Source organism: Mobula hypostoma, chromosome 17, assembly GCF_963921235.1.
Source record: "Mobula hypostoma chromosome 17, sMobHyp1.1, whole genome shotgun sequence".
NCBI lineage: Eukaryota > Metazoa > Chordata > Chondrichthyes > Myliobatiformes > Myliobatidae > Mobula > Mobula hypostoma.
Window position 1 is genome coordinate 32,456,264 of NC_086113.1, and position 15,020 is coordinate 32,471,283.

At 38.3% G+C, this 15,020-nt stretch overlaps 1 protein-coding gene across 3 annotated transcripts in view; it reads left to right on the forward strand.

The window, feature by feature from the left end:
- LOC134357911 (regulation of nuclear pre-mRNA domain-containing protein 1B-like) overlaps positions 1-5,554 on the forward strand; it is a 76,357-nt gene extending 70,803 nt beyond the window's left edge. The window contains exons 7-8 of one of the 3 annotated variants that reach the window (XR_010020755.1): positions 3,259-3,499; positions 5,128-5,554. Coding sequence is in view for 2 of the 3 variants with exons in the window: in XM_063069680.1 (XP_062925750.1) it covers positions 3,259-3,408 (150 nt within the window). In the remaining variant the exon portion in view is untranslated. Of the gene's footprint in view, positions 1-3,258 lie in introns of all 3 variants that reach the window. The other 2 variants (XM_063069680.1, XM_063069679.1) reach the window with 2 other exon arrangements.
- Positions 5,555-15,020: the final 9,466 nt, after the last annotated feature.

Here is a 15,020-nt window from a genome sequence, read left to right on the forward strand (position 1 = left end):
TATAAAGATAAAATATACCTTTTTCATTGCTGTTAACAACTGTTGGTGAGGACTGTCAAACTGCACAAAGTGGTCAAGGCTTGTGCACATCAAGTCTTAGTCATTGATCATGTTGGGAGAGGGGTGATGTTACTTACAACATGTTCAAAGAGCCTAAAGGTTATAAAAGGCTGATGGTCACGGTTGACTGATCTAAGCTTGCTATTCTCTCTGTTAAATTATTAATGGAATTTATAAAAATAATTTGGGACAGCACAGTATCATACGGGTTAGCATAATGCTATTACAGTCCCAGCAGCCTGTGTTTAATTCCTGCCGCTGTCTAAGGAGTTTATGTTTATGAATTGAATTTACTTTATTACTTGAGTCCTTCATATACATAAGGAGTAAAAATCTTTACGTTACGTCTCTGTCTAAGTGTGCAATTATAGTAATTTATAATAAATAGTATGTACAACAGGATAGTCAATATAACATAGAAATACAGTTGCGTCAGCATGAATTAAGCAGTCTGATGGCCCGGTGGAAGAAGCTGTCCCAGAGCTTCTCCCCATGACTGTTGGTTTCTTCTGGGTACACCATTTCCTGCAACATTCCAGAGAAGTACTGATTAGTAATTGGTTTCATGGGTGTAATTGGGCAGCACAGTCTCATTGGGTTGAAAAGGCCTGATACCGTGCTGTATCTGTAAATAAATAAAATTCTAACTCCATTAACTGAACCTGTCTACATCCTCCACTCGTAAAAATAGCTGCAAAGAGGTCTAACTTCCTGCTGTCCCTGCTCTCTGTGATGTTGTCAAACAGGTAAGATATTTCTACTAACGTGGCTATATATTAAGCTTACAATTTAAATATTAACCGCTTAGTTTTCTTAGAAATGTATATGCTAAATGACAAGTAGGATCAATTATTAACACAACAGAATTGTAGGGAAATTTCAAAGAAGTTGCCTTACCATGTAAAAACTTAATATTTCAGATAGATGCTTCCACATCTGAGCTATTTATTTATTTCTGCCTATGTGACTAATTTTACATTAGTAAGTTTTAATAACATCACAAAAATTCTGGCAAGAGTGTTGATGTATCTAACAATGGAAGCAATGGAAATTGCTGAAACAAGACAGTTGAACTTCCTTGGTTAAATCTTTTTCTTTTACCACCTTCTGCCTAATGAGTGCTATTGTATCTTGTGAAAGGACCCTTTTTTCAACATGCTGGGGTTTCATGCTGCATCAAATTTCACATTAGCTTTGGTTTTGAAAAACGGACACTAGGCTTCAAACTAAATTGTAAGTTAGAAACTGGAGCCTAAATGTCTACATGGCTACATTAATCAGTAAAGACATGCTGATCAAAAGGTGTGTGTTTAAAGTTGATATTGATATGTGAAATCCAGTAGGAGACATCTACTTTCTTCTTACCTGCTTCACTGAGCCACATCTATATATACCAGGACTTTCTTGCAGTAAGTTAGTATGGTATAAAATAGAAATAATCCAGAGGTTTTAATAAGTAGAATTAGGAGTCACTTTGCTCATGGATTGGATTGTAATAGAAAGTCTAGAAAGCAAAGTTTTCATTCAAAAGTACCAAATTATTTAACTATTAGGAAAGCATAAGGCGGTTTTAATGACAAAGAAAAGAAAATCTGCAGATGCCATTAATCCAAGCAACGCACACACACATTTGATGCTGCCTGACCTGCTGAGTTCCTCCAGCATTTTGTGTGTGCTGCATACAGTTTTAATGAATTTACTTTTAATCTCCTGTAGCTAGAATCTTTAATATTTTATCTTCTATGGGAGCAACTTGTCTTATTCTCATTCCAGCTAACTAGCGTTCAGATTAGGAACTATCTTCCATCGATGCAGCATATCTACAATGATCCCGACATCTCTCCTATTTTAGCATTTTTAAGATGTCACTCTATCTGCAACACTGGTCCATTCTTCAAGCATCCTATCATAAATCCCTTCTCACTAGCAGATAGAGGAGATGCAAACACTTTTGTTTCTGGATCTTCTCTTCCCAGTTTCCACTGTCCCAAGCATTTATTTGATATGAAAGAACCATTTATTCATATCACGTTTATTGTGGTGTGGTGTGGTGTATTCATTGGTCACAGAACAGTCTACTCAACTCTCAGAATCAGGTTTATTATCATTGACATATGTCATGAAATTTGTGTGTTTAGCGACAGCAGTGCAATACAAGACATAGAAAAGTATATAGAAAGTCACAAAAATAAACAGTGCAAAAGAGGAATATCGTAGTAGTATTCATAGACTGTTCAGAAATCCGATGGCAGATGGGAAGGGAAGAAGCTGTTCTTGAAACGTTGGGTATGGGTCTTCAGGCTCCTATTCCTCCGCCCTGTTGGTAGTAGTGAGAAGGGGGCATGTCCCAGATAGTGAGAGACTTTAATGATGGATGCTACCTTCTTAAGGCACCATCTTTTAAAGATGTCCTCAAATATGGGGTTGCAAGCCCACATGCAATATTTATGATAACTTTCTTATTTCATGTAGATTAGACTGCTATTCTTTTGCCTTTGGATTGGTCTATATGGGGGCATCCCTTTACTGTTGCCAGTAGCAACCAAGATCTGATTTTGGTAATGCTAGTGGAAGAGCTTGTGCATCTGAATAAGAATGTGTTCTTGAAGGGCCTACTACAGGTCTTGGGCAAGTAGTGTGTCATGAAAGAGTGCCACTTGGCAGAAAGTGTCACATTTTAGGAGACTTAAAATTAATCTATTAAAATAAAATATAACACATTCTGTTGCTTCGTTACAGGAAAGAGCAGGCATTTCCAGTATCCTTGCAAGCAGTTAATCTTTAGCAAAGATTATAATTGGTCATTTGACTTAATGCTATCCATAACAAAAGAATGGTGACTACAATTCCGAAGTCACCATTGCTGCCATATACTATGGAATGTCCTGGCAATGTGATAGTTCCTATGTAGTGTGAGTTCTTTAATCCACTGGGTGTAGAGTCAGTCCTCTACTGCAAGGTTTTCTCTAGCTTGGTGGCTGGTTGGGGCCAACTTAGCATTTTTCTTGTTCATTTTTTCCACCCGTACCTGTTACAGCTAGTGACATGGCAAGCGATGATTTGATGGTATGTGGACACTTGCTCCGAAATGTCTCATTTTCCATCACTGGCTCTTTTCGGTCAGGAGATTCAACCTAACTTTAACAAAATGCAAATGTTTCCATTGGATGACCACTTGCAACTTTCTGTGTTTTACAGGAGTACAAGCGCAAACTGGCCAAGGTGACTCAAGTGCGAAAGGAGCTCAAATCCCATATCCAGAGCCTACCAGATCTGTCTCAGCTTCCCAATGTGACAGGTGGCTTGGCCCCTCTGCCCTCTGCAGGGGATCTCTTTTCAACTGATTGATACAGACTCTTCTGTTTAAAAGACTTTTAAAGAGCATCAAGGAAAAAGTGAGCAGTTTTCAGAGCCCCCATATTTTTTCTTGTTTTAAAAGGTCAGAAAATTATTTTGCTGCGGTGATATTTTTGTATGTCTACAGGGTTGTGATGCTAGCAAGATGTGAATAAAAGTAAAGATTAAAGAGAGATCTACTGTTTGATCAAGAGGAAACTGACCTGTGCACAGTTTAAGCCAATTTGTGACTGTTTCTTTGATGAGTAGATGTAATTGATAAATCCAACAGTATTACAGAGATTTGAAGTACTTCATTTTGATTTTGATCATAGGGACCACATAAATAGGCTGGTTAGCATGTAGACATCCTGAAAGCATTGTAGCCAGGTAGTTATCATTTATTTCATACAAAAGAAATCCATCATGTCCAGGGATACTTATTAAGCAAATGTAAAGTTACATTTCTAACATTTACTCACGTTATAACCTTCACCCAACAACCTTCATCCCTGCTCCATTACAAATAAAAGAAATTAAGCATCTACAAAATTATTGCTGGATTCTAGTAGATGAAAACTGACCCTAGTGTAGAGGTTGTGCTAACCTAATGCAAAGCAACAAAGTGGACTTCTGTGAAGGGCAAACTCAATGGATTGGATGCGATACCCATACACCAAACCCATTTAACGTTTAATACATTGGGCCAGCTTGTGTCGCATGCTGCTTCCTAAGTTTAGTTGGAATTGGCGTACTTTGCTTCTGTGCTATCTATTTACAGCACAACTGATCTTTAAGTACGTGAAGCAGAGTTTGGGTTAACAATGCCAGTTTGCCCTATGAAGAATTAGTTTCTTCCTTCTCAGTTATTTAGTTAAGAAAATGTAATGAAATTGCTTTATTTGCATTTTAATGTGATTACCATTTGTGAAAATATTAAAAACAAAATATGATTAGTGATATTTGAATGCAATATTATGAGTCCTGAAGTATAATTATTGTGAATGTGCGTATATTCTTATTTCTTAGCAGTTTAATTTTTCTATTTTGTTTACGTAAAGTGTAATGACACTGGGCCGGAATTTAAATAACTTTGGTGTAAATTAATCAGCTAGAATATTCAAAAATACCTGAAGTTTTGTTAGTGAGAGGGCAAACCCTGGTCGGATCTCACAGCCAGAATGTAGTTCCTCAAATGATGCACATGGCTGCTTTTAGTTGGGGTTGGGGTGAGTGTAATAATGTCTCACCTGCATTTGTATTTTGATATTGAAATTAAAGCCTTTAAGAAACACTTCTGGACTAAAAGGTCACTATACATGAGGCAAGTATTTTAATCTCAAAAGTACCTCTCCATACTTAATCAAATACTGTGGGGTGGTAATAAATGAATGCTTAAAATGTTTCGTTAGAATTTCCTGCTGCTTTTTGTTTTAGGTATTATCCTACCTAATTTAAATATATTAAAATGCATCTATGTAAATAATGAAAAGAGTAAGTTCAGACAAACATCACAGTGTCCATGTGCTTTAATCTCATAGTATATTTTATTGCTCTCTAAACTTCCCCTTTCAATAACAGAGATCTGTAAAATATTTGTATATATTCACTTTAGATTGCAGTTTTTTGAAATTTGTCAATTTTGTGTTACAAACATCTGTTCCAAGTCCTGTAAACATGATGTTTTAATCTTTTGTAAGCTGAATTTCTTTTGCATCTCTCAAAATATAGGTATGTTGTGAAATGTAACATCAGACTTTTCTAATGCGATATATTTCTGATGGAAGCATAAACAAAGTGTGTGAGTGCACCTTTCAGTCAAGAAATGTGTGAGCGAAGAATTCCTAGCAGCAAAGGAGACAAAAGCACATTAAAGAATTGTTTTGGTAACAAAATCAGCTTCCAGAAACTATGTTGCTACAGACCAAATGGCTTGTCCAGGGCAAGAAGGAGGAACGCAAAAGTGATCGATGGATAGGGTGGGCCACTTGCTCTGCGGTATATAGCCACTCACATTTTAGTAAGATTTATTTACTGGTGCATTTCCATGCATTTCAAACTGTTCTGCAATGTATAATATTTATAGTGGTAGAACTACAAATGATTTTATTTATAGTATTCTATCAATAAACTTTTAAAATAAAAAGTATCTTACAAGTGAAACTCTATAAATGTATGACTGATTTTAATGCAATTCTTTGTAAAGAATGTATGTTCACAGAGAAACACACAACTTCACAGTCTTAGGGTTCACAGCACTATCCCAAATGCTGTATTGTCACATTTGAGTGGTCTTGGGCCAGACGTTCCTAATGTCTCACCTTTTAGACAATATGTATTTTTATAGAATCATAAATTGTCCTGTGATTAGGCTAGGATTAAATCAGGGGATTGCTGGGTGGCATGATTAGAAGGGCCTATTCTGCACTGTTTCTCAATAAGTAGTAAAAATTATACAGCATAGACACGGGCCCTTTTTACCCACCTTATCTATGCCAAATGCCCTGCTTATCTACAATAATCCCATTTGCCTGCATTAGGCTTATATTACTCTTTGCCTTTCCTATCCAAGTACATGTCCATATACCTTTCAAATATTGCAATTGCTTCCTTCTCTCCCACCTCCTGTGGCAGCTCTTCCCAGGTAACCACCATCCAACATGTGTGAAAAATGTAACTCTCACCTCATATTTTTCTCTGCTTGCCTTAGACTAGAGGTCCCCAGCCTCCGGGCCGTGAAGAGTGCAGCGGTAGCTGGGACGCACCCAGCACATATTTAAGAAAAAAGCCGAAATAAACAAGCTAATTGATTAGGTGCCGCCCGGCACGTAAATGTCGGCCCAGATCAGAGGTGACGCAATCGGCAATCGCCTCTGATCTGGGCTGACATCTACGTGCCAGGTGGCACCTAATCAATTAGCTTGTTTATTTCGGCTTTTTTCTTAAAGATGTGCTGGGTGTGTTCCGGCAACCGCTGCACGGCTGCATTCTTCGCGGCCCGGAGGTTGGGGACCACTGCCTTAGACCAGTGCCCTCCAGTTCTGAGTTCTGAAAAAGACTCTATCTACCCTAGCAATGCCCTCATAATTTTGTACATCTTATTAAGATCACCCCTCAGGCTCCAATATTCCAGTGAGAATAAACCTAGCCTATCCGACCTCAGGGCCATACTCAGAATTCCCTTGTAAATTACATTTTTCTGGTGTTGCTTGCATTTCATCCTTTCATCCTTGAAAAAACTTACTGATTTAATCAATAACATTTATGAGACTGGAATAATACCAGAAGAGATGAAAAAATCAGTATTTATCACTGTTCCAAAGAAACCTGGAGCAATAGAATGTGAATTACGTAGGACCATAAGTTTAAGGAGTCATATCACTAAGATACTTCTCAGAATTTTGGTGATGAGAGCTAAAAGTAAGATACAAGCTGAAATCGGTAAAGAACAATGGTTTTGTGAAAGACAAAGGTACAAGAAACATGATATTGATGTTAAGGATACTATCAGAACGAACAATTCAAGTGCAGAAAGATTTGTTTGTTTTATCAACTACACAAAAGCATTTGATAAAGTGAAGCACAATAAGTTATTTGAAATATTACAGGAAACTCTAGATCTAGATTCGAAAGACCTCCATCTACTCAGAAATCTGTACTGGGAACAAACTGCCGCTGTAAGAATAGATGGAGAAGTGAGTCAGTTTACGAAAATTGAGGGAGGCGTTAGACAAGGGTGTGTTTTCTCCCTTGATTTGTTTAATGTGTACAGTGAAACAATATTACAAAAAGTAAGAGACATCTTGGTAATCAAAGTTGGCGGTGAAAACATCAATAATTTTAGATATGCGGATGACACTGTTAATTGCAAGAACGGAGGAAGAACTACAAAACTTAATAGATATAGTTGTTGAAGAATGTGCAAAAATGGGTCTTTATCAAACGCAAAGAATATATGGTGATATTTATAAAGAAGGAGAATCCTATTTGCAGGCTGAGAATAAATGGGGAAGACATAAAACAAGTACAGAACTTTTGCTACTTAGGAAGCTGGGTGACATCAGATGGCAGGTGCAACATGGACATCAAATGAAGAATAGGGATAGCAAAGGACACCTTTACGAGAATGAAGAGTATACTGACCAACACTAAACTGGGCATGACAACCTGCCTCAGAGTACTGAGATGTTACTTTTATCCAGTTATGTTATATGGCTCAGAATGTTGAACAATATCTAGTAACATGAGGAAACAAATTGAAGCAGCAGAGATGTGGTTTTTGAGGAGGATGTAAAGAATATCATGGTTGAAACGAATATCTAATGAGGATGTCATGAACAGAGCAAACACAAAAAGAAATAATGTATGGGATCATGAAAAGGCAACGTAACTTCATGGGCATGTGATTAGGAAAGAGGAGTTAGAATGCACGGTAATTATGGGAAAGATTGAGGGGGAGAAAGCAAAAGGAAGGCAAAGACAAATGATGATGGAGACAGCAGCCAGAGAACTGGAAATGAATACCAATGAATTGATCCACTTGACCCGAAACAAGAGTGTGTGGGCCATGGCAGTCAAAGCTCAATTTGGGCATGGTACCTGCTGATGATGATGATGAAAGTTTATTCCCTTGAATATGTGACTCTTAACATTTGTAAGATTCTTGTGCATGGTGCAGAGCAGCAACATAATACGAACTACATGTCTACCAGTGGTGTTTTTGAGCTAAACACTAGCACCATGAAACAAATTGCATGGATCACTGTGCAACATATCCCTCTGTTTCTACATATTCTATGTAACATGTGAGTATCTCCATAAATTTTCCATTCAAAGGGGCTGCTTTTTTTTAAACCATCTACAGTGGAAGATGTTGTGAGGCTGTGTTGGGTTATGCAGGTACAACAGCTGGAGGTTGAATAGAAGTAATGTGCCACCTTCCCTTTTGGCTTCCAGTACCACTAACCACTTTGGTCAAGTCATCCTTTCCCCGCCAGTTCACTTTACTATTGGATCTAGTTCGCCAGATAAATGTTTGTTTGTACATGTGAACAGACTCGATGGGCTGAATAGCCTAGTTCAGTTCCTGTGTTTTATGATCTTAATCAGATTAAGTGACATAGTACAGAACAAAGACCAGCTGCAAGAATTTGCTGACAGCTTTCTGTATCCCTCTCTATTGGTTGTAAATCATTTCCGTATATTTACTTAAGACATCTTGACAAGGGAGCCTTGAACAAAACACAGTGCTCTGCCACATTAGTGACAGGGAAACATTCCCTTTCACTCTGTTGCTGGCTGATTTATTTTATATGACACTTATATAATGTGAAACATTATTGACATCACTGTCTAAATTTAGCCTTTGTTCTGATCTGAATTGATTTTTCTTCATTAAAATATGTTGAGAAAATACAAATGCATCTTTTATTGTAGTAATTTTCTTCCTGTCACATGAATAAGCTGTTGTTTAAGTTTCACAGGAAGTATCATAGCTCAGTTAATTCTCATCGTAAATTTCAGTTTACAGCTCTAATCTGTGCTCCTTCACAAAGTCCGCAAACTTTGAAACATATGCTGCAGCTCACTCTGCTAAGAGATCAGCAGAGCGAAGAAGAATACCACCCCACTTAGTGTAGACGGGTAAACAAAATTCACCACTGCATAGAAGAATACCACCCCACTCAGTGTAGACAGATAAACAAAATTAACCACTACATTCTCCCCTCTGTTCTAGTCAGTTTCAGATCCACGTTCCTATTGCTCATTTAATTGAATGGAATTCACTTCTGCTAATAAATATATGCTATGGTACTTTCTATTATGTTCTGCACAAGAACTTTCACTGTGATAATCTAGATACTGTACAATATATCAGTCATACTATGGTTTATAATCATCTCCATTACATAATCAAAAGAGAATAATTTGCTTTTAGCAAATTTATGCTGAACCTTATTTATTAACACACTACTAAATTATTAACATTCTTGCTGCAGATTTATTGAAGGCTACCTCTTTTTCTATGGCATTGTCAGCACCTGCTTTGTGAAACTTTATGCAAACATTTTAACACTTCTGCTTGTACAATAATCTCTCACTTCATATCCATATTAATTCTACATCTTCTACTCCCCTTTCATCCTTTGTATCCTGCTAAATGATATCAGAATTCCTTTTTATGTTGCATACTTAATTTTCTCATGTTCAATATCCCATTTCCCTTTTTTTGTTTATACTTACTCTATTCTACATAGCCCTATCATGTATGATACAAACAATTATCAAAAGCTTCCTTCTATTTATTCTTTCTTTAGATTTTTTGGACATGTATGAATCTCTGGCTCTGAATGGTGGTATTCCTTCCTCCATTCTGCTCCAATACTTAAGGACTTACATCTGCTGCAATTTGCCTACTATAGTAACAGGTCCACAGCGGATGTTAACACATTGGCTCTTCACTTAATCCTGGAACATCTGGTCAGCAAAGCTACATACATCAGGATGCTCTTTATTTACTGCAGCTCAGCATTCAATACCATCATTCCCCCCCCCAAAAAAAACTAATCAATAAGCTCCAAAACCTTGACCTCAATACCGTTTTGTGCAAGTGGATCCTCGATTTCCTCACTTGCAGACCCCAGTCAGTTCAGATTGGCAACAACATCTCCACGACCTCCATCACCACTGGTGTACCGCAAGGCTGTGTGCATAGCCCCCCCTGCTCTGTTTGCTTTACACCTATAACTGTGTGGCTAAACGCACTCCAGTACCATATATAAGTTTGTTGATGACACCACTGTCATAGGCAGAATCAAGGGTGGTGATGAATCAGCACCACCAAAAGGGAGCCACAGCGATCGGGTATCTGACCCTGAGTCTGGCGCTGTCACTCAGAAGGGAAGAGAGGCAAAAAGGGTTGCGGTAGTGATAGGAGATTCCATAGTTAGAGGAACAGAGACTATTTAATAAATGGAAAGAAAATTAAAAAATCTGAGGTGCAAAGGGAGACCTTGTACAGGATTCCCTATGGGCTAATTTGCAGGTTGAGTCGATGGTGAGCAAGGCAAAAGCAATGTGAGCATTCATTTTGAGAGAACTAGAATATAAAGGCAAGGATGTAATTTTGAGGCTTTATAAGGCACTAATAAGGCATCACGGAGTATTGTGAACAGTTTTTCATCCTTTAACCAAGAAAGGATCTGCTGACATTGGAGAGGATTCAGAGGAGGTTCATGAGAATGATTCAGGGAATGAAAGGCTGCTATACGAGGACCGTAGTGGGCAGGTACTCACTAGAATTCAGAAAAATATGGGAGATCTCATTGAGACATATCAAATATTGAAAAGCCTCAATAGAGTGGATGTGGAGAGGATGTTTTCAATGGTGTGGGAGTCCAGGACCAGAGGGCACAGACTCAGAATAGAGGAACATCCACTTAGAATGGAGATGAGGAGGAATCTCTTTAGCCAAAGAGTAGTGAAGCTGTGGAATTTGTGGCCTCAGGCAGCTCTGGAGGCTAAGTCATTGGACATAATTAAAGCAGGGATTGATAGATTCTTGATTAGTCAGGGCATGAAGGGTTACATGGAGAAGGCAGGAGATTGGGGCTAAGAGGGAAATGGATCAGCCATGATGAAATGGTGGAGCAGACTCAATGGGCCAAATGGCCTAATTCTGCTCCTATATCCTATGGTCTTATGGCTTAGCATATAAGAGAGAGATTGAAAATCTGTGTGGGTGGTGCCATACCAACAACCTCTTACTCAAAGCATTCCTTGCATTTACCTGTCATTTGCAACAGTCCCTGACTGAGTCTTTGAAAGGACTGCTCCTTAACTTCTGTTTTTACTTCAACCTCATGATCCTGATCCTTGGGAATTCAGTGTGGGCAGAAGAGGTGGGGAGGGATGACAGTTTTATCAAAGCACATCCTCATTGGTCTGCTCCTGAGGCTGATCAGGATTATATTCATGCCCGAGTATCCTTGGAAAGGGAGCACATGATTTCCATTGGCTCTCTAGGAGGCTTCTGAGGACAGTGGGCACCCCAGAGACTGGAGAATGTACTGAGCATGGAGATCATATGTAATCAAAAATTGATGTAAATAATAAACAGTTTGTTTTAAAATCAACTCTATAAACTCTATTTGTTTCATTGCTCTCCTGTGATTCCACAGAAGTTTATTAAAATTTGTGTTGAAATCCCATGGACTATTTACTTTTTGATTAAATTAGAGTAGTTTATTATCATATATAGTCAGTGGCCAGTTTATTAGGTAGCTTCCATACCTAATAAAGTGGTCAAAGAGTGTTATGTTTCTGGTCTTCTTTTGCTGTAGTCCATTCAAAGTTCAAAGTAAAATTTATTATCAGAGTACATACATATTACCACATACAACTCTGAGATTGTTTTTCTGCAGGCATTCTTAGCAAATCTATAGAATAGTAACTGTAAGAAAGATCAATGGACAACTGTGCAAATGCAACTATAAATAAATAGCAATAGATAACAAGATAGAGCCCTTAAAGTGAAACCATCATTTGTGGGAACACCAGAAGTAGAATGAATGTAGTTGTCCCCTTTTGTTCAAGAGACTGATGGTTGAGGAGTAGTTACTGTTCTTGAATCTGGTTGTGCAAGTGCTGGGGCACTTGTACCTTCTACCTGATGCCAGCAGCGAGAAAAGAGCATGGTCTGGGTGGTGGAGATCTTTGAAGATGGATGCTGCTTTTCTACGCAACGTTTCCTGTAGATGTGCTCAACGGTTGGGAGGGTTTTACCTGTGATGTACTGGGCCAATTCCAGTATATTTTGTAGGATTTACTGCTCAAAGGCATTGGTGTTCCCATACCAAGCTGTAATGCAGCAAGTTGGCACACTTTACACCACACATCTATAGAAGTTTGCCAAGGTATGTGTCACTTCAAGGTACAATTGTGCTTTCAGAGAAGCTCTTCTATACACCACTAGTGTAATGCATAATTATTTGAGTTACTGTCACCTTTCTGTCAGTTTGAATCAATCTGGTCATTCTCTTCTGACAGTTCTGATTAACAAGGTGTTTTTGCCCACAGAACTGTCGCTCACTGGATGTTTCCTTTTGTTTTATTCTACATTATCTGTAAACATTGCTCAACATTTAATATCATCCTCTCAAAACTAATCAGTAAACTCCAAGACCTGGGCCTTGTGCAATTGGATCCTGGATTTCCTCACTTGCAAACCCCAGTCAGTTTGGATTGGCAACAACATCTCCATAATCTCCATCAGCACAGGGATGTGTACTTAGTCCCCTGCTCTACTCACTTTAGACCTCTGACTCTGTGCCTAAGTAGAGCTAAGTAGTACAAATTTGCTGACGACATCACTATTGTGGGCCATATCAAAGGTGGTGATGAATCAGCATACAGGAGGGAGATTGGAAATTTGGCTGAGTAACAACAATCTCTCACTCAATGTCAGTAAGACCAAAAAACTGATAGAAAGCTACAAGAGAAGGAAATCAGAGGTCCATGAGCCAGTAATTATCAGAGGATCAAAGGTGAAGAGGGTCAACAACTTTAAATTTTTTGGTGTCACTATGTCAGAGGACATGTCCTAGACCCATGATATAAATGTCATTGCAAAGAAAGCACGAGAGTGCCTCTACTTCTTCAAGAGTCTGCAAAGATCCAGCATATCTTCTCGTGAAAGTGTGGTGACTGGCTGATGTTCCCACAACTAATGGTTTCAGTTTAAGGACTCTTTACTTGTTATTTCATGCTCTTTCTTTTCATGTTATTTCATACTCATTATTTACTACTATTTATCTTATTTGTATTTGCACAGTTTGTTGTTCATTGACCCTGTTTACAGTTACTGTTCTATAAATTTGTAAAGTATACCCACAGGAAAAAAGAATATCAGGGTTGTATGTGGAGACATGTAAATACTCTGATAATAAATTTTACTTTGAACTTCGAACATTTGAACTTTGAGAACATTGTACATGAAAATCCCAGGAGATCGCCAATTTCTAAGATACTCAAACCACCCCATCTGGCACCAGCAATCACTCCTCAGCCAAAGTCACATTTCTTCCCCATCCTGATGTGTGGTCTGAATAACAACTGAACCTCTTGACCATGCCTACATGCCTGTAATGCAGTGAATTGCCGCCACATAATTGGCTGATTAGATATGGATTAAAGTGGCCACTGAGTGTTCACCAGCATGCAGTGACCTTCCTTGTTTATATGAAGTCACAGAGTAAACACCGAGCATGGTGATAATAGATCCAACAATATAAACAACAGCAAACACAGAACAGCTGAATGGGTCAAAGATTGAAGGAGAGCCAAAAGAAATGCTGAACTGACATGAACAGAATAACTGAAAGAGACAAAGTTAAGAGTACAACAACACAGAATATAGAAAGTACAGCACAGTACAGGACTGTTGGCTCACAAAGTTGTCTCAACCTTTATAAAACTACTCCACAGTCAACCTAGCCCTTCCTCCTACACAGCCCATAATCCTCCACATCCCTCCAAGAATATGGCCACACCATCAGGAATGGGCTGTGAAAGGGCTGATTAGTTCAGGAGATTAATGGCGATGGGGAAGAAGCCTTACTTAGTTCTGCATGTCCAAGCTTTCAAGCTACTATATCTTGTCCCAGAAGGTAGAAGAGAGGAAAAGGAATAACCAGGGTGGCAGGCATCCTTGACGATACTACTGGGCTTCTTGATGCAATGCTCCATGAAGGTGGACTGGATGGAAGGAAGTGATGAGCCCTTGGTGGACTAGGCAGTGTTGACCCACTCTCTACAGGTTCATTCAATCAAGAGCAGAACAGTTTCCATGCCAGGCTGAGAAACAGCCCATCAGGATACTTTCTATAGCAGGAATGTGAATGTTTGAGAGAATCCTTATGGACATGCCCAATCTTCTCAGAAAGTAATTATGCTCCATAAATGGAAGATAATAGATGAGGTGTTGATGTTAGATATTTAATTAACATTAATTGGTATGATAATATTGGTTTGAATGTTCTACATTTATATAGTTTAGAATATTTTATGATAATTATCATAAATAACAGGGTACTTAGCAATGGCCTCAAAAGTATTAGAAAATGTCTATTTAAGGGCACCTTTAAGCACAACCTGAGAAAAAAAAAGTTTGTGTTAAAGTTATAAATATTGATGTTGACTTCTGATAATAAAAAAAATCTAAAGTATCTTTCTGGTGAAAGTTCTCCTTAGTATCATGGTGCAAGTGTGGCAAAGACTTATGCCCGTGATTTCTCACCGAGAGCCAGGCTTGTTAATGCCTAATTCTGGGCTGATTTAAATATCACTTGGTGGTGTTTCTACCTCTAAACAAATCACTATAAGGAGAATTGCTGACAGTCTGAAAACTTCTGCAGGAGAACAGTACATCCAACAACTTTAGAAACTATGTTGAGATTCATATTTGTAACTATATCTTCTAAATAATGCCATGGACAAATTTTAATCAGACAGATGCTATCTTTTCTGCCAATGCCATTGTAATATTGGACTAAAGCACTTTATCCCGTACATTGTGAGACCATACCAACTGGGAGAAAAGTTCATGATCCTCTGTCATTAAAACT